Genomic DNA, 27887 nt, shown 5'->3' with positions numbered 1-27887 from the left:
TTGTAAGTTCTGAGCCCAGTTCCTCTAGAACACAGACCTGGCATCCCATCCTCATGAGTTATCCTATCCTCACTTGTTAAACACCTACCTACAGTGGCTGTGAGCGCCATCTTACATCACTTTTATCCCACATGGTGCATATTTCCTTTTTCCTTCTTTTGTTAAAACCCAGCCACCACTTGACCTGGGAAACCCCTCGGTGAGCACAATGAGTAATTCAGGTACAGGCACTTGGCTCAAGTCTCAATTTTTATATCGTCTATACTTCTTGAGGCTGCTGTGAGATTACATGTATATTTAAATATACACGCAAATTATATATACCTATGTATATGGATTCATATTTTATACACATCTGTGCATATAAATGTATGTGTGTGTATATATACATATACACATATATATGTATACAGCACAAAAATTATGTACTTCACATAGGAATCCTAAGTGAAATAATTTGCTGAAGGTCCCAAGCATAAGTAGCAGAGCAAATACTTTATTTTGCTTTGCTTTGACGCCTCAAACTGTATATTGGACTGCAGAAAAATCTGAGCCCGATCCACTATACTTGTTCCCATTGCTCCCATTAGAAACAACAGGCTCCAGGAAAGCTACTGCTGGCCCACTCCACTTCCGCCCACCTGACCTTGATAGTTCATGCTTCCGAAGTGGATGGTCTGTGGTGATCTGTGAGCTTTCTATACAGGGTAGGAAAGAGAGTTCTAGAAAGCAAGTTAGTCAAGAGTGCGGCATCACATCTTTCTCAGTGGGAATCTTTGCAGCTCCCTATCCATCTGGGCCTTGGTTCAGTGATGACAGTGGGATCCAACTGGCTTCTTGAGTAAGCTGAGAGTGGCATCTGCAGCTGTGCAAAAAGGAGCATTCTCAAGCTGCGAAAGTGAGCCTCCAAGAGCAGAGTCACTCAGAGATGCCATCTTCCTGCCCCTGCTTCTCTTTTCTCTCCTACTTTTTCTGGGCAGACGATAATGGTCTGTGGAGCAAACTTTGAGATCCTCGAGGGCAGAGGGCAATCTTGCCTGGGTTCCTTTCTGGGGGCAACACTTGAAGCAATACCAGACTTCTGCAGACCAGCTCTGAGGTCACAGATTTCTGGTTCTCTGGTTATTTATCTTCCTTGGAGGCTTTTGCAGAGAAAGCCCTGTCACCCTCGGGGCCAGCATGACTGCCGGTATAAGCAGATCTAGCATTACATTTCAGGTCTTGTCTTAGTAGTCATAAGGCCTCCTGGCCAGGGCTACCCCAAGTTCACCCACAGCCGCACCTGGTAGAGGAGGGGCAACTGATGGGGTGTGACTCGGTTGAAAGGGACCTCCACCAAAAATCAGAAAATCTGAGTTCAGGTCCCATCCCTGCCCATAAAGAGACAAACCACCTCATTTCTCTGGACCATGATTCCCCTTAGCCACAAATATCCAGGGGGTAGGCCAGATCTCTGAGATCCTTCCCATTTAGTGATCCCCTGACTCCAGGTATTAGGGTAAGAAGGTGCCAGTCTCTCTGAACTGCTCTAGGCCTGGTTGTCACTTATCTTGTCAAACATGAGCCACCCTGGAGAGAAGATTTGGCTTCTCACTTCCTGACATGCACAGAAGGGCTGGCGGATGAGCCATTAGGTGTCATTATTTGACATCAATGTGCATATGAGGCTCAGCTCAAATTGCCTTGATTTTAAATGTGGAAGGATTTGGACCCAGCTGTTTAAGTATCTGGAAGAAATTGGCTCCTGAAAGAAATCTCTGGCGCCTGCCCTATCTGATCCAAGCCAATGCCATGTTAATTAGTAGAGGAAGAGGCTTGGGGTGGTAGCCAAAAGATCAGGCGAGCCTGCCACCTGGTTTGGTTTCTCCCCATATGCCAAGCACTGCTGTCAACTTGGCCAGGCCTTTTTTTTGAGATGAAAACCTATACCCAAGTGATTTTTGCATGTGTCCCCTCACCGACATATCACTGGATGCATATTTAGCTTTATGGACCGAACACTTATATGCAATATTTATAAGGTGACAGGCATTGTTTCAAGTGCTTTACAAATGTTTACCCTTTGAATTCTCAAAGCACCCTTAGGTGGTTTGGATGAGAAGAATGAGGCATAGAAATGTTAAGTAACCTGCCCAAGGTCACACAGATAGTAAGTACCAGAGTCAGGATTGACGTCCTTGCACGTTGTCTCTCATCACAGTTATTTCCTATGGCTATGCTGGAATACGGGCCTAAAAGCAGTACAGCTGTTGTCTTTCCCCCCATGGTTTAAGATTTATCAACTAGATGATGAGATTGGGAGAAGAGGCCGGTAAGAGTTTTGGGGTGCCCCTCATACTCAAGGCTCAGTGAATTGAATCAAATCGTACTGCTGACTTTTTCAGAGAACTGGGAGAACCTAGCACAACTGACACTCATGGAGGGACATGAGTTTTCCTGAGGGTAGGAAGGAGAGTTCGAGAAAGGAAATGAATCAAGATCAGAACACAAAATTCTCTGTAGTTTTCCAGTTGACTGGAAACAAAACCCAGCAGGTGGTGACATGAGGACCCAAAGGGGCTAGTTAGTGTGGACCTTCCCCTCTCAAAGGAGTCCTTTCCTGCCAGTTCCTCCCTCCAATCCTACTGGCTTGTGAATGTGTCTCTCCCTAGAAATACTTTTTGTTCCTTTTTTCTTGTGGAGATTTGGGGAATGATAGTTACTCCTCTTCAGTTCCTGAATTCAAACTCTAATAAGAGTCAAGAAAGGAGACAGACAGGGAGAAGATACCAACTTTATCACCAACAAGACTGACATGGCAGCTCTGACAGGACCACTGGCCATGACCAAGCTCATCAATTCTTTCCCCCCATTTTAAAATGATCTGCCTAAGGGAAGGCCAAGGTCTTTAGAGCAGATGTACACCCAGAAGTGTTGACTCACACCGGTGGACCAGAGAAAAACAATACAAACAGCCCTCCCAACTGGTCCCCTGATACTGGCCTGAGTCTTAATCTCAGGAATGTTGGCCACATGGAGGGGTATGCAAAGACAGAGGACCTGGATGGTGGTGGGTGCTATGAATGGACCTCCTCTCCAACCTCACCAATCGGAGAAATCAGCTACCTTTTCTCCCTTGGGAAGAAAGGCCTTAAAAGGTGGAACTACATCTTTCTAAAGAGAGGAGAGAAATATCCTATTTATGGGCCCAGGTGGGAATACTAAGATAAAGCAGGAACACTGTCCAACTGCCCTTGGTCATACAAACTCAGGGCCTATAAAAGGCTGTGACCCAGAGCCTTCTGGGAGATGTGATTTCAGTAAAACTTACCTGCAAATTTTAACAGCTGAGCTAGAGGGAGTATTTAATTAATTATTATATAAATCATAGCCTGGGAGTGTGGTTGAATCTTTAAGAAGAGATTCCTATGTTTTGTTAGTGGGGCAATGGGAAGGACAGAGCTGTTGGCATTCCTTCCTATCCAGGGTCAAAGTTAGGTGGTCAAATATCACATTTGATTTACATTTTCATTTTACATAAAGCTATTCAAGCATTATTTTTTTTTAGATAAAAGGGACTTTTTTTTGCTTCATTCATAGAGTTTAGTTACAGAGATATATATAAAAATGGAAACGTATTAATGACATGTGAAATACTAAACTAGAATGAATAAATAAAGACTTGGCATATTGCTTTTGAAAAGTGGCCAACTCTAAATCTGGAGTAGTTTCACTTGATAGATGGACATTAAAAGTCCTTTGAGGGGCAATGATAAGAACAGAGCAAGTTGACTTGATTCCCCTTTCAGCCTCAATCACTAGATCTCCTGGGAGATTTCTCCTCACTCCCAGCAAAGAGGGGTTCCCTTTCTCAGTGCACCTACAGTCCCCCCTGTTATGATACAAATCTCTGCCTCCACTGCTTGCCCGGGTAGCTCTTCAGAACGGGACGATACATGTTCTTATTTGTATGTATCTCCCTAGTTACATACAATGCCTCACCCATCATAGGCACCCAATGGTCAAGTTGAATTTAGTTTAGAAAGAAGATGATTAAGAAGTACAATAGTTATCTCCAAATATTTGAAACAACTGTTGGAGGAAGATGGTGTTAACTTTAATTGATGGTACTTTCGCAGAAAGGACTCAAGCCCAATAAGTCAAAGTTACCAGAAACCATATGGAGGTTTAACATGAAGACCAACTAAATAACAACTAGAGCAGCCAACAGGGAAGAGCCCCCAGCCACCATGGGGCCTTCGACCCAGAAGGGAGATAAGAAATGAATTTAGTCTCTGTTATCCAGGCCACTCACAATGAGCCAAGGGCCATCAAAATGGCACAAAGTGGTGTCTGAGTTCAGAGGAGTCTGGTTTTCATTAAGATGATTCAAAAAGGCTTCTGGAAGATTCTGAGTGTGAGTTGAGTCTTGGTGAATGCACAGGCAGAGAAAGGTGGCACAGAGCTAGGCAATGGCAAGTGGGCTCGAGTAGAGCAAGGTCATGTGGCTGAAGGCAGTCAAGATGGCAGCTAACTTGAACTCCAGGCTGGACACATTGGCCATGGAACTCAGAATGTTTTTTTCCTCAGAGACACGACATGGTAATAAATGTATTTTAGAAAGACAGTATGCTATAAAGTTGGGTTTTGTGGCAAGAGTGGAAATGAGCATTTATGGATTACTTATTCTCTGCTAGATGCCTTTTATTGATGCTGTCTCATTTCAGCTACACAACAATCTACAGGGTCAGCAACTGCCTCAGTTTTACAGGAGAATAAAAGGAGGCTCAGAGGGTAGCAACTAAAGGTCATGACAGAGATTTCCACCAAGGGCCAATGACTCCTAAATGACTGCCATTGTAGATGGCATTCAGGGAAGGGAAGTGAGCAAACGGGCCCCAAAGAACCAGCAAAAGAAATACTGGCAGATATTGAAGATCAATGGAAAGGCGCAGTTGAAACAGAAAAGTGAAAGTGACTCAGGTAACAGACTGATGTGCTGAGGAAGTCAAGAAAAGCAGCTCATCTCACTGGGGGACAGGGGAGGGGCGGAGCTGACACTGCTCAGGTGCCTATAGTGAGCCAGGTGTTTAGCACATATGCAATACATGGAGGACAAGGCCTAGTTCAAGGCCTTTGAGGATCTAGAAGGGTGGAGATGTCTAGTGAACAAAGGAAAATATGAGGCCAGAATGCAGAAAAAGACTGTTACCTACATAGGTTCTGGGCTCACCTGTGCGGAGATAATAACCACAGGAGGGCCCCTGTTGTTGGCAAGGGGACATGTTCCCAGGGAAAAAGAGAGTTGAAATGCACTTTTACAGGCATAGAAAAACACAAAGAAATCAGAAAAGGCACAGAGAAAGCAGGAAATTATGAGTGAGCGGTGGCGGAAGACAGGAGGGTTTCAGAAAAGATGAGAGGTGAGTGGGGTCAGGAAGAGGAGAGTCAAGGGCAGGTGACCAGTGGAGCAGACAGGAGGAAGCAGGTCCCTGAGAAAGCAGTTTCATGACATGGTGACAACTGAGTGAAGGGAGTTGGTGGGGGAGCTACAGAAGTCATAAGTAAGGATTATTTTTTTGGCTACATGAGCCCCAAGCTTTGCCTTCTGGCTCAGAGCATATGAAAAGATAAGGCCCTCAGCCGAAGAGCTTCATTTTCCTAATTCTCTAAGAAATATTCCTTGAATGGGATCAGTTTCATTTTTTCTGCCACCCACCCCCTCAAAATGCCACCCTTTGTCGACTATGATGACTATGTGGGGTTGTGTCTTTCGCCATCAGATCTTGGGCTGCTTGAGGATCATAAATATGTCTACTAGTTCATGATTACTTGGGGGGGGCAGTGCAACTTGGTAATGAGAAGCCCTGGCTTCAGAGTCTAATAGATGTGAGTTGGAATCCTTGGCAAGGTGTTTTGGCTGACCTTGGGCAAGTTATTTAAAACTCCCTAAGCAAGTGCTAGCCAGTGCAAAGGTGGCCAGTGCACGGCCATCAAAATGTGGTCAAGGCATCTTTTAAACATGCCTGGTTTAATTTTCACAGCTTCCCTAGAAGGCAAGTACTATTTCACAGATGGTAAAGCATGTTTTTATCCCAGCTTCTGGTTTTTATTCATGTGAGTTTTTAAAAACCAGCATCCAGACCAGTGATGATGAGAGAAGGTGGGAGACACAGGCAGGGCAACACAGAATTCTGCCCTGTTGGCAAGAAAGCTCCAGGTTTAGCCTATAAACTGATCCCTACAGGGGATATATGGGCCTGAGGTAACAGAGCTTTGATTCAGACCCGACTCAAGGGTTAACCTTCATCGCATCTGGACTTAATGCTGCTGTTAATATTTGGTGATGGTGACATCCCCCCAACTCTTTACCCCACCCCTCCTCCAAATGAACCCCTACCTGCTCCTTGAACCATGGTGGGGGGCAGCAGAGAAGGGAGCAGGCCCTTCAGCTTAGGTTGTTAATGAATGTTTGCAGTGAATGTTTGCCCGAGGACAGGGTCTGCCTCGCTGGTTCATTCGCAGGCCACTTCCTCCTCTCAGACGGCCTCGCTCGGTACCCTTTTCTTTTCTCCCACAGTCCCAGGAACACAGAGGAAAGAGTGGGGATTAGTCTGAAGACCTTAGATTAAGGCTCTGCCATTTACTTAATTGCAAGACTCTAAGCCTGCTTCATGGCTCTCTGGGTCTAGTTCATTATTTACGAAATTAGGGTGGTAATGACAGCCTTAAAGGGCTGCTGGGAAGATGAAAGGAAATCATGTTTGCACAGCATCTACCATCCAGACGGCAAAGCGGCTCTGAAATGTGAGCTCTTCTTGGCTTCCCCTCTCTGCACTGCCATCGCCTCCTAATGGGGTTTGAAGGTCAAATGAGGCCTGACCCTCCCTTCAGAGCTCTGCCAGCTGTAAAGAGTCCCCAAATCATAATTGACCCCCTTTCTACCCTTTTGAATGGTAGGTTGAAGATGGCCTCATCCACTTTACTGATGAAAAGACACAGAATTGTTTGGTTTTTAATATTTTTGCATTTTAAAGGTGTCACTCATTAAAAGGAAAACAGCTCGTTTATCACACTAATTGGTCGAGGTGTCTGATTCTCCTCTCAGCTGTGAGCCACTGCAAGGCAGGGATGAGTTTTATTTTAGCTTCCGAATAGTACTTAGCAGGTACTTAACGACTGGTGCTTAATACCTAACAAGCAGGCAGGTTCCAGGGCTCCCTGGACATGGACATGGGTGTGCCTCTACTATGGCCACACCTAGGACATCCTTGATCTTCTGATGGCTTCTGTAGATGGCGGAGTGGACACGCCAAACCCCAAACCAAACGCACCGCACAAGATATGATCTGAAGACAGGAAAGCGTACTTGAAATCGGGAGGCTTCTAGAATGTCAGGAAGGTGCAGCAGCTTCACAGGCCCTATCGTCCAATGATTTTATACTTGGGGATAAAATGCAAGTCACTTTTCATCTGTCCCAAAGCTCCAGATCAGTGAGGATGATAAAGCATGTCCACTAGAGAATTCCTTTACATCTTGGGGACCCTTCACAAATCCAGTCCAGTTAGTGCTTTAAAGCCTCCCCAGAATCATCCTCCTACCACCAGCCCCTAGGCTTCCAGGGCCATGCCCAGCAACTCTGTACAGTGCAGATGGCTGAGCAGTTCAGGCTCACCAGGATCTCTACCCACAGGGAAGCACCACCCAGGAAGGGGAAGGGGTTCCTGAGATTGTGGAGGCTGCCTAGCAGTGACCCCCAGCTTTCTGATCTAGGCTAGTTCTCCAAGGTAGCCAGAGGTTGCTGCAGCCCTGGCTCCTGTGTGCACAGCCCTGCTGGCCAGGCCTGCTCAGCCACCTCAGGGGCCCCAGTGTCTGGTTGGGGCCAGTTTTCCAGGGCGTCCTGTCCTCTGACTTCAACCCCACCCCCAACCCCTCCCTGTAGCACACCCAGTCACCCAGTAGTGGGGTGGGGGGGGGACAAGAAGTCCCTCAAGAGCAGAGCCCTCTCCTTTCCACCTCGGGTCTGGCTATTTCTGGTGCCTTGCCTCTTCAGTCCTCAACCCCAGGACAGGAGAGAGGAAATTCCTCTCACTTAGGCCTGCTCCTCCCTCTTAATTGTTTCCTTGGAGCAGCTTCAAAACGCCATAGAGGGTCTCTCCATTTACTTCAGGAACCAGTATTTTTCTTTGACTTCTGCCTCATTTCAAGGGCTAGTAACTTGCCTGACAACTCCCTTTCTCTGAAGCTTCTACACCTCTGTAAGAACATTCTAGAAGACCAACAGGGAGGGAGGCTTTTGAAGTTGGCTTAGAAATTACCTAAGTTTCCATGGCAATCAAGCACTGTAGAGTCCCCACCACATCCTGGGTCTTTCTGTTTCCACGAAAAAGGCTGTTGGAAAAATCTGTTCTTTCTCACCACCCACCCGAGCCAAGGAGATGGTCTTTCAGCTACCCTACCCTCTCCCCTCTCTGCCTGCCCTCCCCCATCCACTCCTGCTGATACCTCCTCAAGGGAAGGGACCCAATCTCCTGCAGCACTGTGGATATTTCCACCCCAGGAGAGGCAGCGTCTTGCTTCCCTAGCATCTTGCTCTGGGGGTCAGGGCCACAGTCTGAGTCTGTACTATCTTCTCCCAGCCTTTCACACAGGCTGAGCATGACTGTGCTGGTGGAGCCAGGCCAGCCAGAGACCCCAGATCATCCACCACCTCATCCTAGACCTGGAACTGAAACCACAGCTTACACTAGAGTTACCCAGTTTTGCTCTTCCCATGTGTCCTGCGAACTTCCAGCTCTGTTCTGCCCACGCCAGTGGTTGGATTGTTTATCACAGGAACTTCCCAAAAGCCCCATCGACTCTTCCATGGAAAGCATCAAAAACAGATGATGCATACCAGAGCGGTTCTGATCCTGCTGTTTTCACCAGGTCTGGACGTTATCAGTATTCTCACCCCATCTCAATCAAATACCCGCAGTGAAACAAAGGCCTCAACCAAACTCCTGGTTCTAATAAATTCTGACTTACCGTCCCCCTCCGAGACCCCGCCGGTTTTGCAGGCTGGTGTTCTCTCTCATCATAGCGAGCAATAAGGCCAGCTCAGCCTTATTAGCACGGTGTGTTGGCAATGCTTGGGGAGTCAGCTTTGGCCCTCAGGAAAGGGGAACACATGTTTTGGGTGATTATTCCGTCATTAAAGACAAGAGGTGATTTAAGCACAGCAGACATCAGGGCACTGTGTTAGGGAGAAGGGAGCCTTGATGTCTCAAGATCTCTGGGACCAGCTCAGCAGCTAGAAGCTGTGGGGTCCCACGATCAGGGAATCTGAGTGTGCGCTGAGGCCAGAGACAGAGCTGGATCCACCGGCCTGCAGCCTGTGCAGTGCGGCTTGCCTAATGCGCCACAGTCACCATCTTGAAATTCTTAGCCAAGTTTGAATAAAGCGTCCCACAAATGATGCAGCTGCCTGGAGGGGAGGGGAGGGTCGGTGCTCCGGGGTGCTGGGCACTTCAGCACCTTCAGAGGGTGTGTGAAAACCCCGTACTCAGACCTCATGGCCCATGGCATAGATACCCTGCCCCATTCACAGGAAATAGGCACACGAGGTTGCAGAAGCTCCAGCTGGAGGCACCCCAGAAGGGAGAAAGACCCCTAAGAGTTCACACCCAGAAAGAACCCCAGGGTGGTCACGAAATAGCTAGAGGGCAGGACTGAATGAGGATGGATGCTTCAACAGTTCAGGCACATAAAGCAATGATGTGCGCCTATATTATATAGATAGAGCTTATAAACATATGCTGTAAAATACAACATATATTTCGCATATATGATATATAACACACTGTATGTTATATATAGTATATATTTATATATAAATATATATTTGTAATATATGCAATATATATTGTATGCGCATATAATAAACAATATATAACGATCTACTATGATATAATACCATATCATGAGTATATTATGTGAATGAGTAGGGAGGTGATCAGACATAGAGACATTATCATTGGGATGATCTTGTCTTGACTGTCCCCATGGCATGTGTCTTGCATGATGCTGGTAGAGATGGGATGGGGCCCCTTCATGCAAAATGTCACCAAAGATGGTGATTTACAAAAGAAGTATTTCTGTAGCTAAAGTTATGACATCTGAACAATGCTGGGCATTGTCTAAGGTTTTCACCTGAGTCAACAGCATCACTTCACACCTGTGCCTGAGTTAGGTGCTATTATTATCTCTCTTTCACAGATGAGAAAATTGCAGCAATGGCCGTTAAGTAACCTTCCCAAGGCTGCAAGGCTAGTCAAGATTCCTCTGGTCCTGGACTAGTTCTCCACTGAGACCCAAATGCTCCCTTTCAGTTGGATGATTCTACTTCCTGAACTAGAACTTTAATCCCAATTAGGTGGAAAGGAATAGAAGACAAGTGTGTGTGGGGGATTAGTTCTTCCCAAAGAGCTTTCTGGAGGCTTCACCAACCACTCCTTTCTTTCGCCTCCCAGGGTCTGCTCTGCCTTAGCATTTTGCTCTGGAAATTCAGTGAGAAAGCACCCCCTGCTCCAGGAATTACGGAGCCCTTGCGCTCTGTGGAATGTTTGGGTGGGGCAGTGATGGGGTGCTCTGAGCTAGTCTTTCCTGACAAGGTTTGGGTTTACAGGGCCAAGGTTTTGCCTACTATTCTCTTCTGAAATGCAAACCCACCGCAGAGGCAGGTCCTATAGGGTGCAAGGGTATGACTCCCCTGGGGCCTGTTCCAACTGAGAGGAATGAAGCCCTCCGACTGCCTGGTTGCTGGTCATTGTCCTATATTCGGTGAATGGACCATTCACCTCATGCTCCTGACAATGGTCTCCTCCCCAAATGTCTTTGTTTTGAACATAATTATCAAATGCTAACAAATACTCAAATATCACCTTCCAAGGGGCAAGACATGTTCTGGGTTTGAAGTGGTTTGTGAATTGCTACTTAGGATTTGGAAAGAAAGGTTAAGGCAGAGTCTAGGGAAGAGCTGTGATGGCCCAGGGAAGAGCTGTGAGCAAGTCCTAGTTGGAGAGGCTGATGGGAAACCTGAATGTTCTTCTACTGCACAGGGATCCCTAAACTCACCTTACTGCCTGACAGAAATAGCCCTCAGGACAAGACACCCCTGCCTTGGACTTTCATTTTCAGGCTTTTAAGTTTTCAGACTCGCTGGACCTTCACCAAGGTCCCTGTCTATCAGAAGAGGGGTGTTTCGGGCCCCCACACAGCTGAACTGCCCTCCGGTGAGCTGGGGGAGGAGGAGACATTAGGCATCACTGGTTTGCAAATCACTGCCATCACTCAAAGTCGATAGTCTGAGCTTCTTGGGGCATTCTCGTCATCCGCCCTGGCTGATGGGAGGCACAAAAGGTGACACTGATCACAGGTGGTGGGACAAGGCCTTTTAATGGTTTCCCTTTCCTATTACCACCCGTGCCCTTAATTCCAGCTGCCATCTCCTCCATATGCCCCTTTGTGCTTTGAGACGGGAGGAGCAGAAAGGGATGGAGTGAGATTCGGGGACTGGCACCTGCTTAGCAGCACAGAGTTGGAGTCGTGCTAGTGTGGGAGGGTGTGTGAGGCACAGGGGGCTGACAGCAGAGGGAGCCTGCAGGAAGCCAGGCTGCTGTCACCCGGGCTCCGGTCAGCTCTGCTACTTGCTAGCCAGGTGAGCCAGTCAACCGACTCGACTACTCATTTGGAAACATGAGGACGTCAAGCTGTGCGGTCGCTCAGGTCCCTTCCTTTCCTCCCATTCCTAAGAGTGGAAAATTGAGGACAGAAGCTCTTCATGAGTCCGTGTAACTCGTAGAGGAATCTGGACCTTTTTATAACAGAAGCACACAGACCCAGGAAGGGGAGATCATACCAAGCACAGAAGCTTAGAGAGGGAACTTGCTAGAAGGCTTGCTGCTCTATTGAAACAGAACAAAACTTTCTCTGCTGCATGCTATTCACTGTAGCAATGCGTGTGTTCAACAGGTATTTCAAGAGCAGACACTGCTCCCGAAATGGGGGTCACTTCGAGAACAAGGCAGACATGGCCTGGAGCTCTCATCCAAGTCGGAGAGAGAGGCAAGGAGCGACAGCATGTTCAAAACACTGCGGTCACCAGATCATGGTTTTTAATACATTTTCTTAAATAAAAGGAATGGTAGCTGCTCAGAGAAATCCTAGGACCTGGAGCAGGAAGTACATGTGTGAGGCCTGGAGCACCTCGTAGTGCTGATAGCTGAGGAAGAGTGATAAGACAAAAACAAAAACAAAAGAATAAAAGAAGGAAAAAAATTGAAATAATCAATACCCAAACCTCACACTGAACAGGCGTATATAAGACAAGACAAGATCCAGACATCCACTGAAAGAGCTCCCCAAGGCCAGGCTGGGGCATATAATGGAACAAATAAATGGAGTAAATGGAACAGTGCTGGGTTATAACCCAGCAGAGTAGCGAGTCAGTCTCTGTGAGTCCGCACTGATAAATCAGAGCATATACAGGAGACAAATCTCTCACACAAATTCCACACAGGCAGTTACTCTGCCCCAAAGGAGGGGCCCACAGCTTCTCCTCCTCCGGGGTAGGCTTAGGGACTTCCTTCCAAAGAACACAATCTGGAAACAAGGTAAAATGAGTAACTTCACAGAAGAGGAAGCTATCTCAGCCCGGTGAGCAAGGTTGCCATTGGTGTCCCAGGCCAGGCTGATAGGATGTGCCTCTAATATGACAGGATGCAAACGGCACTTGACCTGACCAAACGCAGAGCCCAGTCTACTTGCAAGAAAAGCATCAGGCAACTCCCAGAAGAGGCGCCTCCCACAGAAAACCTGAGCAGCACTGTCAAAACAGCCGCGGTCATCAAAAAACAAGGGAAGCCGTAGAAAGTGTCTCAGCTAAGAAGAGCCCAAGGAGACAGGAGGACTAAACTGTGCTGTCCAGGTGGGAATGTGCATCGGCAAAAGGTCGGCAGGTAAGAACGCAGCGATCTCAACTGTGGGCGTCAGTTAATAACAAAGTGTGTGGAGGGCCTCCCTGGTGGCGCAGGGGCTAAAGTCTCAGTGCTATCAAGCTATCAGCAGCCACTGTGGCCTGAGTTCAATCCCGGCCAGGGAGCTGACCCACATGGTGCAGCAGACCTCTCCTGTCTCCCCACTGCTCCCCTCAGCAGTGTATTTCAGTACATCTGCCTGTTCGGCTCCCCACTCTGTCTCTGGTGAATCCTCTCACCGCCCCCATCTCTGGCCTGCACCCCAGCTCTTGTATGCATAAATAAATAAAAAATAAATCTTAAAAAATAACAAAGTACCAGGACTGTTTCATTAATGGTGATCAAGGTGCGTTGTTAACAACAGGGGAAGTTGCGCGGGGCAGAGAGGGCAATATGGGCACTCTCTGTACTATCTGCTCGGTTTTCTGTCCATTTAAAATTGTTCTGAAAAATAGGATCTATTTAAAAAAAAAAAAAAAAAGACTTGACCCAGCAAGTGCCCATGAGTTCTATGGCTGCGAGGAAACAGCTCTGCCAACGCCCTGTTTCAGATGAGGCGCTGGATGCCCCTGGCACTCGATTGCCGTTTTGTGAGACCCTTAGCAGAACCCAGTGAAGCGTGCCTGGAATTCTGTTCCTTGGACACCAGGGGATAATAAATGTTTGTTTTAAGTGGCTAAAATATCAACTAAAACTCACAACAAGCATTTTGGAAACTAGTTTGTGTGCAGAAATTAATTAAAATGTAGAGAACGACCAGGCGGTTTCCACAGTAATAATCGAAGCCCCAACATAGTGTCTGGCCATCTCTTGAGAACACAGCTTTTTTTTTTTCAAAGTTTGATAGCTTTACTTAAAGTATTTTGATTATATTTGCTTATTATTGATATGTACCTGATTCTGGGAGACTATTGCGTAGAACATATGGTTCAACTCTGTAACTTGAAGACATCATAATTTGATTAATAATCTTTTGATTATTGACTATTTAATCATTTTCTTTTGATAAACATTTAGGATATTTCCCTTTTTTATTACAAGTCACGCTGCACTTAACACTTTGGAGCATTCATTGCACATTTGGTAAGAATATCCATGGCTTGGGCCTCCCTGATGGCGCAAGGGGTTAAGAAGCAACCTATGAAACTGTCCGCAGCCTCTGCAGCATGAGTTTGATCCCCGGCTGGCCAGGGAGCTACCCACATGGTGCAGCAGACCTCTCCTGGCTCACCCGCTGCTCTCCTCAGCAGTGTACTTCAGTCAGTCTGCCTGTTCTGCTCCCCACTCTGTCTCTGGTGAATCCTCTCACCCCCACACCTCTGGCCTGTACCCCAGCTCTTATATGCAATAAATAAATAAATCTTAAAAAATAAAAGAATATCCATGGCTTAAGCCTTTAGAAGGGGAGCTACTGGGTGAAAGGGTGCGCGCATGTCTGTTCTCCTATAAACCATTTCCTGCACTGGGGATATCACAGGTGGCCGAGGGGAAGGGCAAGCAAGCAAACCGTGCCAGGTCTAGCCAACTGGCTCATCCCCAGCACCGTTACCTTTAAGAACTGGAGACAACTCGCAAGTATATTTATTCCTCTAGCTCTCAACCCTGGTTGCACCTTAGGACAGTTTTGCCTCCAGAGGTTCGGCTGGCTGTGATAGCTCTGGGTGGAGCTCCAGCCTCTGCATTTTTTAAAAAAGCATCCTAGGTGGTTGGAAAGCCTGCCCTGGAGAACCATGCCCCAGGCAAGGGAAGCAAGGCTGTCACTCCTTCACCCTACAGGGAGGGGCCTGAGAGCCGGCAAGAGCCCAGGGGCTTGCAGACTGCCCTCCCCAGACCCCTAGGCTGCTAAGTGGGGGAGGGAGGGTACAGGGCTGCAGGTAGCTCCTGCCCCTCACTGTTTGCCCCACACCTCCTTATGGCAGAGTTCCCACCCAAGGTCTCAGGTGAGCAGGGAGTGTCCCGAGGGACCTGCCCCGGGGATGTGTGGTTTGGCAAGACCAGAGAAATGAACCATCCCAAATGCCAGCGTGGCCCTGGCAGCCCAGAATGAAGTCATCCGAGCTGAAAAGTTGAAAGGTCCTGGAGATGCGCACCTGGGTAGGATGTGTGTCCGGGGCTCCCACCTTGGGAGTGGGGAGCCAGAATATTCTGGTATTTGAAAAACCAAGGCAAAAACAGAGATAAAAGAGTGTGCGCTTGGCTCCCGGATTCCTGCTCTGCCGAAGGCCTGTTTGCTCAGCTTTTCTGGGATTCGCGGGAGGCCTCTCCAGAGCCTTCGGAAAGCCCCGCTTTACTGAAGCCCATCTCTGCCGGGCTCTGTGGCTCTGCACAACCAAAAGAGCCTCAGAGAGAACCGCACTACGAACAGGCTCTGGGCTTTGTCTTTTCCCATTTCAGGGTCCATGTAAGGCTTGGCTTGGAAGGCAGGCACAAGGAGGATGCCGCTGCGTCCAGCACAGACTAGGAGCTGGTGGGCTGGCATGAGCCTGGGCTCACGAGGACACCAAGGCAGTGGCATGGTTACAGCCAGTTCTGTGGGACTCTGTCTCTGTGGAGGACCAGAGGAGGGGCTGGAAAGTGCTAGAAAGAGTGGTACCATGCCCCTCCCTCCCCAGCCTCTGTACAATGTATGGGGGCTCAGCGCCAAGCTGGGGCTTCTGACCCTGATGGCTCTCTGAAGACCACGCTTGTCTCCGCCAGAACTGCATTTCCACACTCCTCCCTTCCCAGGCAGAGGCTCCCTGTACACCCAGAGGGACCCACTTCCTCCCCAGCTGGCCCCTCCTAGGCTCAGATACCAGGTGTGCAGTTCAGAAAGGAACTGTGTGGGCCCCCGGGATCCTCATTCTAAGTGACAACTGCTTTCATCTGCAGGCTTTCTTTCCACAAATATTCCCGATTCCTCTGTCCAAGCCCAATCCTTCTCTGCCTAGCTGCACCCATTCATGGATCTGCTGCTCACAGAGTAGACGGGGGGCCAGCTGCCTGGTGCTTAGCTACAGCTTTGGAATGAGCCCCAAGCCCAGAGACCACAAAGCACCTTCTAGCTCTTCAGGGAGGAAAGAAGCACATCTATTGTGGATTAACTTTTACTTCCCATGGACTCGACCTATTCCCCAGGAACATCCGGTTCTCCTGGTCTAAACCCCTCGGCACTGGCTGATTTGGTTCTGAGGCCAAGAGAGTGACAGAGAGCAGGGGACACAGATGTGCAGAGGAGAAGCTCAGGATCTCCCCCTTTGGAAATGCAGCAGCAGGGGGACCCACACATCAGGGAAGAAGATACACTTGCTTTGGGGATTTGTTCCTTTTTATAATTGACATGTTTCTTCAGTTTCTTTTTTCTGTTTGATTTCACTTTTTAAGATTTACAAACAATAAATTCCCTCCTGTCGGTGCACAGTTCTGTGAGTTTAGGCAAATGCATATGGGCAAACAGCCAGCACCAGAAACAAGATACAGTGCAGTTCCATCACGTTCCCCAAGCCCCCATGATACCCCTTTATAATTGCCCACTCCTCCCATTTCCAAACTCTGCAACCACCCATGTTTTCTGTTCCTATAATTTTTCCTTTTCTGGGGACATGGAATTGCACACTTTCGAGCTCTTTAAGTCTAGCTGCTTTAACTTAGCTGCCTTAGAAATTCAGCCAGTCACGCGTTTTTCAATAGTGCTTGTTGCTGGGTAGTAGTCCCCTGCCCGGCTACCCCAAAACGTGCTTGTCTCTCCATCAGCAGAAGGGCAATGAGTTAGTTCCTCTTGAAGTGGTTATGAAGAAAGCTACTGCCAACACCTGTGTTCCTATTTCTATGTGAACAGAGATTTTCATTCCTCTCGGGCAAACACCTAGGAACAGGGTTGCTGGCTCTTTTAGAAAGTATGTGCTTTATAAAGAAACTGTCAAAGAGTTTGTAGACTTTTGAAGGGGGGTTGTCTGGATAGCACCTGGCTCCCACCCCACAGTCTAGAGGTGCCGAAAATGCCTGTGTGCTTCCTGGGCTCGTCTCTCTCTGGACCGCCCTCAAGGCCACAGCCACAGTCTTGCCCACACCAGCAGTCAGACCCTCGAGGGGCAGGGCTATGTCTGACTAACCTTTGCATCCCAGTAGCTGGGACAGTGAAGAGTAGCTCAAAAAATGGTTGATGAATGAAGAAGTGAGAGAATGAGAAGAGACCCACACAAATCATGGTCTTCCTCTGCAAGCTGCAGCACCCCTGGCCTTTCTCCCAGAATTCCAGTATCCAGAAACCCCTTCCACTCACTGATCCCCTCCTCCTCCCACCTCCCGCGCCCCCAGACTGCAGCCTTACCTCCCATGAGGAAGAGCAGCCCCGCCACATACTGCATAAGGCCTCGGTCCCAGCAGCAGCCCAGCACGCCGATGATCCAGCCGAAGAGGATGATGGCCACCGCCATGCCCATGAAGCCGGCAGTCATCCTGCGCAGGTCTGTGCGGAAGCAAGCAGAAGACAGAGAGCGTCAGAGCCCGGAACCCAGGTCCCAGGTGGAGGGGAGAGGGCGGGGCCCTGCAGGAGCAGGTGGGCAACCAACCCTTTTCAGATAGGTTTGCACAACCAGGCCTCCTTTGCAAAGGTGCGTCCCACCCACCCTGTCCCAGCTCCCTGGCTGCTCCTGTGGTCCATGTGGAATCCAGCCACCACATCCGAGTCTGTCCACCAGTCCCGGCCCTGCCTGCCGATGGCCCCAACCAGGACCAAGGCCATTCTCAGCCTCTGCCCCAGGGCCCAGGTGTCTGTTGGGGCTGGAGAATGCCAGAGCAGCCTGGGGGACTCTAGGGCATCTCTTCTCTCCAAGAGAGAGGTGCACTAACTACCAAACCCCATGTAAGCATGGGACATCTCTTCTCATTCCTGAGAAACAAGCACCCCAAGTTTCCACAGGAACACCTCCGGATCCACACACCTCATGAGGTGTCTCTTCCCCTCCATTGCCCTCTCACTCAGTCACACCCATAGGGGGCCATGGCAGATCCTGCCAGTTAAGCTCTAGACCTCTGGGCTCTCTCCCCTCCCAGAAGGATTTTGTCCTGACACTGAAGATCAGACACAGGCAGTCCCAGGCCAGGTGGGAGCTGCAGTGGGGAGGGTGGACAAGGAGAAGAGCCGCTGGGCCTGCGCTGGAGGCAGGACACAGGTCACAGGGGCAGAAGATCCCCCGGAGCCACTGCAGTTTCCCACTCTGCCCAGTTAACTGCCCCAGTCACTGCCCAGCCAGTGGGGAGTGGCAGGCATTGGAGCCGTGTATGGCTGCCAAGGAGGCCCGACCATCAGCACCGCAGCCCTCCCTGACAAGGCCCAGTGTCAGAGGAGAAGAAAGGAGAAGAAAGCAAAGTGGTTTTTGCCTAGAGGGAAACAGAGACGGCAGCAGGAGGAGGCATGAAGAAAACTCCTTCCAAACGTTGTGAGACCAACAGTGGCGATCTCAGTCCCAGATTGGAAGGGGCAGGGGCGATGGCCCTTTTCACAAATTATCAATCAGTGCCCTCTGCTGTTGCCCACAGGCCTTGTCCACAGAAGCTGAGGGTCCTGCCAAGTTGCTGACCTGGAAAGGGGGATGAAAACCAGAGGGGTCAGGCCTAACATCTGCCCTGACCGGGGGTGGGGGGATGGAAGGGTAGGGGGTGGTATTCATGGTCACCCCTGTGGGCTCCATTTTGCTGGGTACGCCTGCACATTCTGCTGGTTATTTTGTCCTTAGACTTATGGGTAGCTTAGGGCTACAGGCGCACCAGGCAGGACAAGAACTAGTCTTATTTTATAGATCAGGAGAGCAAGATCCAAAGAAGCGAGATAATTTACTGATAGTCTCAAACCAGCGGAGGGAAAGAAGCGTGAGGTGGTTATCCGGGTGTGGGGGAAAATAAAATTTACAATGTAATTGAAGACCTAGTGGGTCATCATGACAGACTGAACAAATGTAGACAGCTTTCTTCCTCCCAGCTGAAGCCAGGACTCTAGTTAAAAGATTTTTTAAAGAACAGAAATCCACAGAGATGGGGAAAATAGGAGTGGAGAAGATGTCAACAATAACGAAAGATTGGAAACTGCAAAGCTGATGGACAGTGTAATCGGCTCAGCAGAATCTAAAGCATGAATCTAGGGACAGTCATGGGGAAGCTGAAAAGCCCCACTTTCCCAGTCCCTCAGAGGCTCAGGACCCAGTACCAACAGGTCTTTTTGGATCAGAAAGTTAAGCAGAGTGGAGGGAGATAAGGATTTGGTGGAAGTTGCTTGAGACGGAACTGGATTCTTCATTTCCCCTGCCCACTTCATACCACTGGGCACACCCCTCTGTCCCCGAGGGGGTAAAGTGGACACAGAGGTGGGAACAGAGTTCCCAGCACCAGCAAGTTGCAGGGAGGGCACGCAGCCCTCCTGAGGGTGATCCCACACAGGGTGATGCTGTGGCTGGACACAGACTGTGGAGGCTTAACCTGGAGACCCCACCCTCTTCCACTCTGCTCCCTGCAGCCTGGGCACTGCAGAGGAGGCCTTTCTGATGAGGAACAGACTTAAAGACAGACCTAGAGACACAGCAAGTGGGGCTCTGTAGGCCCTCTAGCCGCTCTACAGTGAAGCCCCCTGAGACAGTGAGCAGTTCGGCCTACCCAGGCAGCTATCTGACCCACTTCTAAATAAGAGCAGACACCCAGTGTCACCACACGTCTGAGAAAAGCTACAACCTGGGAGGAAAAGAACTGGAGGAAACACGGCAGGGGGAGAAACAATAAATCAAAATTATGATGTCTCCAGAGAGGCAAGGGTAGAACATATCTCGGCCATGAAATCAGAACAGGATACTATTGGAAAGATTTAGGAGAAGTAAAATTCGCTCTTTATATCTATGTACATATTTTCCATGACAAGCAGTTATTGCTTTCATTAGCAAGAGAACAAGCAAAGTAAAACAGGCATTTCCAATATCATCCAGACCCCAAGGTATACAATGAATGGATCTTTATTTATGAATGTTATAATTTTAAAATGAATGATTTAAATATGAATAAATTAAATATGAACAGGGGGTGAAAGTCTGCTTTGTGAGAGTATCAAACAGGATGGCCACCCAGGTTCCTTCTATTTCAAGTTCCTATTCTTTTTCTCCCTAAAAATATTGCACCTGTGGGTGATGGAATATTACTCAGTAATCAAAAAAGATAAACTCATCTCATTTGCAGCAACATGGACAGAGTTGGAAGGGAGTATGCTCAGTGAAATAAGTCAGAAGGAAAAAGAAAAAATTGGATGATTTCACTTATAGGAGGAATATAGGGAAACTGAACTAAGGGTCAGAAAAAAGGCAAAATTAGAGGGCAAATTATAGATCTGAGGCATATAGTGGGGGTGGGGGGAGAGGGAGAGAGGTCAAAGCAGGGGAGAGAGGAGCATAGAGATTATGGTGATGGTTCACAGGGTGATGTGGTGGTGGGAGATTTTGGGGGACTATACTTGAGGGGAGAAATCAAGTATTGTACAAAAATGAACAATGATGGGGCCTCCCCTGGTGGTGCAGTGGTTGAGTGCTGGGCTGCAAAGCTGCCCACAGCCTCTGCAGTGCAGGCTCAATCCCCGGCCGCCAGAGAGGGTCCCACATGGCACACAGACCTCTCCTGCCGCGCCCGCTGCTCCCCTCAGCAGTGTATTTCTTCGTCAGTCTGCCTGTTCTGTTCCCTGCTCTGGTTCTGGTGAATTCTCTCACTCTCCCATGCTTCTGACTGTACCCAGTGCTTGTATAAATAAATAAATCTTAAAAGAAAAAATGAACAGTGATGTAAGGGAAAAAAAAAAGATTTCATTATCTCTTATCTTGACCAATAAAAAAAGTTACTTAAAAAAAATAAGAGTGGGTGATGGGGGCAAGTCAGTAGCAATCTCCAGTGTTTTAATCTGCAAAACAAGACCTTTCTCCTTCATTCGAAAGTTTGCCTTTTGAAGAAAGTTCCTTGAAATAAAGGCTTTTTCTTTCTCAAGTTTACACATCACTATCAGGTAGCTAGCATGTAAGACACTAGGAGAACTGAAACAAATTAAAGTCTCCAGAACTATCTGGAGGACAAAAATAATGATTTAAAATAATAAACAAAATCATTGAAATTTACATTATAAAATCAATTCTAATTTATGTGTTAACAGTCCTATCCTGGGCCTCCCCTGATGGCACAGCGGTTGAGCGCTGGGCTGCGAAGCTGCCCGCAGCCTCTGCAACGCCGGTTCGATCCCCAGCCACTGGCGAGGGTCCCACATGGAGCGCAGACCTCTCCTGCTGCCTGCTGCTCCCCTCAGCAGTGTACTTCGTCAGTCTACCTGTTCTGTTCCCCGCTCTGGCTCTGGTGAATTCTCTCGCCCTCCCATGCTTCTGACTGTACCCAGTGCTTGTATAAATAAACAAACAAACAAACAAACAAACAAACAAAAAACAGTCCTATCCTGTTCGCAGAAAAAACTGGAGGAGGCTGACAAAATGTACCCAAAAACAGGAAAAAAATAATCCATGAGAAAAGGAAGGAAAGAGAAAGTCGAGAAATAAAAGGAAGAGGAAGCCAGATTCACTCACAGAATGGGGCAGGTGAGGTCCTTAGGAAGGTACTTATACTCGCCGCATCTGAATTTAAAGCATTAGACATTATTTCCATTGTCTTTACCATCGTTGCTTTTTTTCTTGCACTTGAATAAGTCCCAATGGCTACTCCACTCACAGGCTGGCCCAGATACAGACATCCCACCTCTGCCATCTTTGTTACCCTATGTCAATTCTCTCTTTAGGAGTGAAGGCTAGACCTCCCCCAAAATGTACAGAGAGGCCTCCCCAAGATGTTGAAATGAGTCCTTCCAAGATGTGTCACCTTGGCAGGTGGATCATTTTGAGCTGAGGTCAGTGGAGGCTCTTCCAGCTTCCAGAGGATCTGTTACCTCCTCCCTTAACTACCTAGAAGAATGAAGATTGCCAGAAATAACCTTTCTTGTGAGAAGCCGCTCAATCTAGCAGGACAAACATCTGGTTCTGTCCTGTGAGTCCCCGCCTCTGTCCTGGAAGTCCCCGACCCCTGTCCCATTCCTCAGCTCAGCACAAAAAGCCTCTAGTTTGTCCCATTGACTTCAGAATTTACGTGATGGAAAATCCTCATCAGGTGTGTATGGAATTTGGTCTTCTGCTAATCCGACTGATGTTGTTTCGATTTCTCTACCAGGCCGAGAAGAACCAAGGTTATGGGTATGGGGAAATTTCTCTTCTGGCCCTACACGAGAAAGTGTCTTTTTTATTCTTCATGATTGTTCACTGTCCTGGAGACTCAGCTGGTTACCTCTTTCTCCATCTCTGCCTGCCTTTCTAGAAAAAGAAGAAAAGATGGGGGAAGTCTAACTCGCCTGAGTTCTTAGAAAAATATTACATGGTTTGGCCTGAGAATAATCCCCCTGGAAAGAGCCGGGAAGGCTGAGATAAAGAAAAATCTTCAGATGACTTGTGTTAGGTTTGAGTCCATTATCTGTGTTCCATGACCAGAACGTTTAACATTCTTATTTTCAAAATGAGAAAGGTACATTCGAAACTTTGAGAAAAAGAATTTAGTTCAGCACAGTGGAAAGGAGTGGGCAGAAGGGGGTTGATAATGCAGGAGGGTGGAGGAGGCAAGGTAAAGAGAACTATTAAATAGAACCAGAAAAAGCAGTTCTCCCTCATGGAAAAATTTTGATTTTGAAGTTTACACTCCTATTAACATTTAAATTGAAAGGTATTACTTGCAACTCTACACAGGGAACCAGGATATCTGCATTTAAATAAACATCACGTAGAGAAGGGGAAAAAATATATATATATATACACACACATATGTATATATATAGGCTCTGAATATCTTTCTATTTGCTCTTTAAAGACCTCACACCAAAAAATGATGCTGATTAGAATTTCTCTTTTCTCCTTAAAAAAAAAAAAAAAAACCACAGAAATGGTGAGGGTGTGTATGCTTTAGACCTTGCTGGAATGGTAAGGACTGGAGACGGGGAGGCAGGACAGGGCCAAGAGTGTGGGGTGAACTGGCAAAATCATGATCCTCCTCTGGTGGCTGCCTGGGGTGAGTCCTCCCTCTGTGGCAGTGAGTGCTCCTCCCCTGGCCACTCAGAGCCTCGAGTTAGCCTGGTTTGCAGGGAGCGCTCCCTTCTGCTGACATGGTGCATGCCCTGGCTACAAAGATAGGGGAGAGTCAGCTGCCCTGGGAGCTGGACATTTATTCACAAACTAATCAGTCCCTGGGGGCTCAAGGTCACAGGAAGCGGAGGGTAGAACAAGGTGTCCGGGACAGAAATCATGACTTTTTTCTTATGCCCCAGGGGGTTAGTCTGGGAAATAAGAAGTGGAGACAGTGAGCAATAAATAAGTTAGCTTTGGAACAACTCAGGACAAGCGGTTTAGATGAGAAGGAATATTCCAGGAACAAATGACTGCACAGCAATCATCTCTGAAGGAAGTGGGGATTCTGATTCTGGGTAGACACACAGAGATTCAGAAGATGGGGATGGAAGTTCGAATTCTTAGAACGGTGCTGCCTTAATTCAAATATTGAATGTGCACTTGAGCAAGTTGGTCTATATCTCTGGATTTTGGTGTTTGCATTTGTAAGTGGAAGTCCTTACAAACAGAGGGTTTTTAAGAGGATTAAATTAGTTAATACATGTCAATTTCTTAGAATAGAACAGTACCGGCACAAAGCTACAGCTATGAAAGTATAAATAGTCCTTTCCATTTTCATGTGCAGATGAGGAGCAGAGTAGCAACTTGGGTTGAACCCCTAATTAAGGATTTGGCACCCAGAGGGAGCAGGCTTCTGGAATGTGCTGGGGTTCAAGGCAGTGAAACGCAGGCATGGTGGCCACAGAGGCTGCTTGAATCCTGGGCTCTTGTAATAAGCACCACACTGATCTTCTAGAAGGAAGAGATGAACAAGACTGAAAGTCGGTTGGGAGGGTTTCAGTGATCTAGTTAATGAAATTTGAAACAGAGAAGTAGTTAATGGGAGATTTTGACCCAAACATTCTCCCACACAGCATAAATTGATCAACATCTTAATATAGGATTAAAATTTTTGTTTTCAGATGAAAAGAAAATGATCCTTAGGCTTCTCTGAGAAAGTGCTGACTTGGGGTTTTGAACCTTAAAAGGCTCAGAGCTGGCCTCTGATCATACCTGCCCCCATTTTGCTCTGAGCTGCCAGGTCCCAGTCTTAGCCAGCAGTATATTAATTCCCTGAGAAGCCTGGCACTTTCCTGCCCATTTCCTCAGTGGCACTGTGCTCTCTGCCAACATGGCTGTCCACATGCTCCCTTGGGCAAACTTGTCATCGTCCTTAAAGATTTGCCTAATAAATAAGTGTCTGGGAGGCTTCCAGGACTGTCAGGAGACACTGGCTCCCAGTGTTCAGGCTCCTGTAACACCTGGTTGGTACACCGCTCTAGCATTTATCACTGTAATCACTTCTCTCCTGCCCTCCAATAAATGTGAATTTGTTAAGGGCTGTGGTCCCATCTGACTTGTCTTATCCGTCTCCAGCACATTGCTTGACATACGCAGGTACTTCATTAATGTTTGCTAAATAGATCACCAGTAACAATTACTAAATCTGTGTGTGCCGTGGAGTAAAGCCAGGTGAGGACCATGTACTTAATTCAACTCACTTCAGTGACTCAAATGTCATTGTGACTTGAAGCTGATTTGACTCTCCTCCAATCTTATATTATCTTTAAAGCCAGCGGTAGCTGTCACATGATACTCCAACATTGCTGTTTATTGCATAACGAGGACCCATTAACATAGGTCCAGATTGCACAGAGCCAAGCAACATGGGGACTCCTGATCTAAGGTTAATATGCACATATGGTAACCCTCTGGGACAGGAACCCAAGAGAACTTTCTGTTCGCTGGCCCCCAAGGCAGAAGAGATGCGGTAGTTGCTGTAGAAACAAGAAGTGGTTTCTGGGTCAGAAGACAGGCTTGATGCTTCCTCCTTCTCAACCCTACCTCCGGATTAGAGAGCTACCATAAATAGGGATATTATGCGCTGCTGCCACATACAAATCACATCCATTGTCAAAACAATGGAAAGCAAATTGCAAAATTTGTACTCGCCTGATGAAAGCTAGGTCAGCAGCTAAGCAAGTGCTTAGAGAGAAGAAAAAAGCAGGAAAAACCCAGAACTGAGAGGCAGAGTCTCAAGCCCCCCATACCAAAAAAACAAACCAGAAGAATGACTCCCCTTGCAGCCACATGAATGACAGAGGGGAATGATGAAAAGGAAACTGGCTCAGCCAGAGGGTTACACCTGGCAAACTCCGGCGTGGCACCTGGTTCCCTGCCCTGGGGTCTTCCTCCCCTGTCTGGGGTGAGTGGTGAGCTAGACGGTGCACTCACTGTCCACCCTATTCCACACATTCTCCTCTTATATCATGTCACTGACAGCTGCTCTGAGTGCAGAGCACAGAAACCAGGGTGGTTTGGCAAGAATCCGCCCCAGAGAGTCCCCACAAAGCAATCAGAAGATGGGAGCTTTAAAACTCACGGGCACCTTTCCAGAAAAATGCTGCAGGTGCCTGAGAAGTGGTTGATAGCAAAGAATTTAAAGAGCCTGGGGAAGGGAAAGATAAATAAAAACGAACATTTATTGTGTATTTACTGTGGGCAGGAATTGCGTTTGGGCAATTTACATAACTCGTGTCCCTTCATCTCTCGGTGGGTCTAGAAGGTGGATGCTGCTTTAATCATTTTGAGACGGGAAACCCAGTTGATCAAGGTCACATAGTTATAAGAGGCTGGTTGAGGGAAGGACCTTAGTCTGCCCGGGCTCAGCCCACTCCTCAGTCCTTCCCAGACTCCAGGCCACTTCAAGCCCCAGAAGGGAGCTTAACCCTTTATAAAATGCAACGGAATATCACACCACTAGTAAAATTACTCTTTAGAAGAATGTCGATGACAGGGGGAAAGTTTAGAATGGAATATTAAATGAAAACAAGAAACGTGAAAGCCTCCCAAGTCTACAGGCCCCTCAATGTGGGGGTGTGGACGTGCACCCTGGCTTGAACACCCACATAGGAAAGGGGAGTGAGAAGTGCACCAAATACCAACAGGGAGCCTTTCCAGTCATGATGTTTTTGGTTTTGTCTGTTCTTTTCTACAATGGGAATGTGTTACTGTAACAATCTGACTTGAAGTTCTTTGGGAGATGGGAGCTTGAGGCCTCCTAAATACTAGACAGGAGGCAACTTGCCCAAACCTGAACCACCACAGAGGATGGAGACCTCAGATCAGGTCACAGGTTCCTTCTCAGGGAAACTGCCTTTTTCAGGACATGCTGTCACTTAATAGCTCCCTTTAAATAGCGAGAGCTGAAGACCTGCCTTGCTCCTCGTTGGCCAAGCTGTGGAAATATTTGTGGGTGGAAGGCAGAGCTTCCTCTTCTGGCCTGCTGAGATGATTGTTTAGAAACAAAGAAGTACTTGATATAATATACTAAATTCTCGTAGAACTTGGCGGGGAAAGCAGTCGAATAGAAAGGGAACTGTGATTGGATGAGAGACAGAGAAGAGGACCAAGTCACTGGTGACTCCAGGTTTCTGGCTTGGGTGATGGGGAAATGGTGACTTCGTTGACCCAAAGAGGCACAGAGGATTCTTATATGTTTACATTTAATTTTATTGCCCCCCTCCCTTTTGGAGAGAGGCAGGACCAAACAGGTCTTGGAAGAGAAGAGAAGGGTTTGTTTGTTAAGTACCTCGTAGATACCCAGTTGAAGCTGTCCATCCTGACACTGGCTGTTTGGGCGTAGTGCAGGGGGGAGAGATACTGATATGGGAATCTTATAGTTAAAGCTGTAGGGATGAATACCTGCTCTCCCAGAGCAGGTGTATAAAGATGAGGATACCAAAAAGGTCAACAACAGCATTTGAACACCAATATTTAAGGGATGAGAAGGAGAATGGGTGGTCAAGAAGAGTAGGGCAAAGCCAGCATGAGTGAGCTCATGGCCAGAGCAGGAAGAAAGCATTTTAGTGAGGGCTGATGTTGTTGAGATCAAATACGACATAATGTCATAAAAACTCAGCAAGGACTTGCTGAGCATTGGTGTGTGGCAGGCACTGTGCCAGCAAAAAGGAACATGGCAGTTCCTAAAAACTGGCATGTCCTCTTTACACATGGAACTGGCTAGATTTACCAGAGAGTGATGTTGGCAAATATTCTTTTAGTGGAAGTCATTATCATTGAGTTACTAGGAATGAATGGGAGGTAAAGAAGTAAAATTTTCTCCCAAATATTACACTTTCAATAGGCTGGTTGTGGAGAACAGGAGGAAAATGGAGTGGCGGTGTGGAGTACAGAATGAGGAAAACTTTTTTTAAAGCCTATGAAACCTATGCAGAGAAGAATAGCAGCAAGGATGAAGCTGAAGATATCAGAGATAACACCCTTTCATCTGCTCTGAACCTTATCCCAACCCAAAGAGCAGAGCTGCACACATGCTCAGGAAAGTCCCCATTCCACTTGAGAGATGTGGGCAGCAGAGCTCAGTTGAAAGACACTAAGTCCAGGGGATCAGGCTGTCTGGCTTGAAGTCCATATACTCACAAGCAGCATAATCTTGACACTTCAGTGCCTCAGTTTCCTCATCAGTGAGCAGGGATAATGAGAGTCCCTACCTCAAGACTATTATGAGGATGATATGTGTATATTACTTCCATAAAGTAAATGCTGAGAGAATAAGGCCTAGAAATAGACACAGAAAGCACACACATGTGCACACACATGTGCACATACACATGTGCATGAATGCTGTGGAAGGAGTAAGTCAAGAGAGAAACAAAAGGGGAAAAGATTGGTATATGGGAT

The 27887-nt window shown here is 47.5% G+C and overlaps 1 protein-coding gene across 1 annotated transcript in view; it reads right to left on the bottom strand.

Moving 5' to 3' along the window:
- Window positions 1-27887, bottom strand: part of TMEM178B (transmembrane protein 178B) — a gene marked incomplete at both ends in the record, with an annotated part of 308785 nt that overhangs the window by 9908 nt on the left and 270990 nt on the right. The window contains one exon of the mRNA XM_084230091.1: window positions 17306-17443. Coding sequence (XP_084086217.1) covers window positions 17306-17443 — 138 coding nt within the window. The remainder of the gene's footprint in view (window positions 1-17305; window positions 17444-27887) is intronic.

The sequence above is a fragment of the Talpa europaea genome (genome assembly GCF_964194135.1).
Source record: "Talpa europaea genome assembly, chromosome: 3".
Lineage (NCBI taxonomy): Eukaryota > Metazoa > Chordata > Mammalia > Eulipotyphla > Talpidae > Talpa > Talpa europaea.
This window is presented reverse-complemented; position numbering and strand designations above follow the sequence as displayed.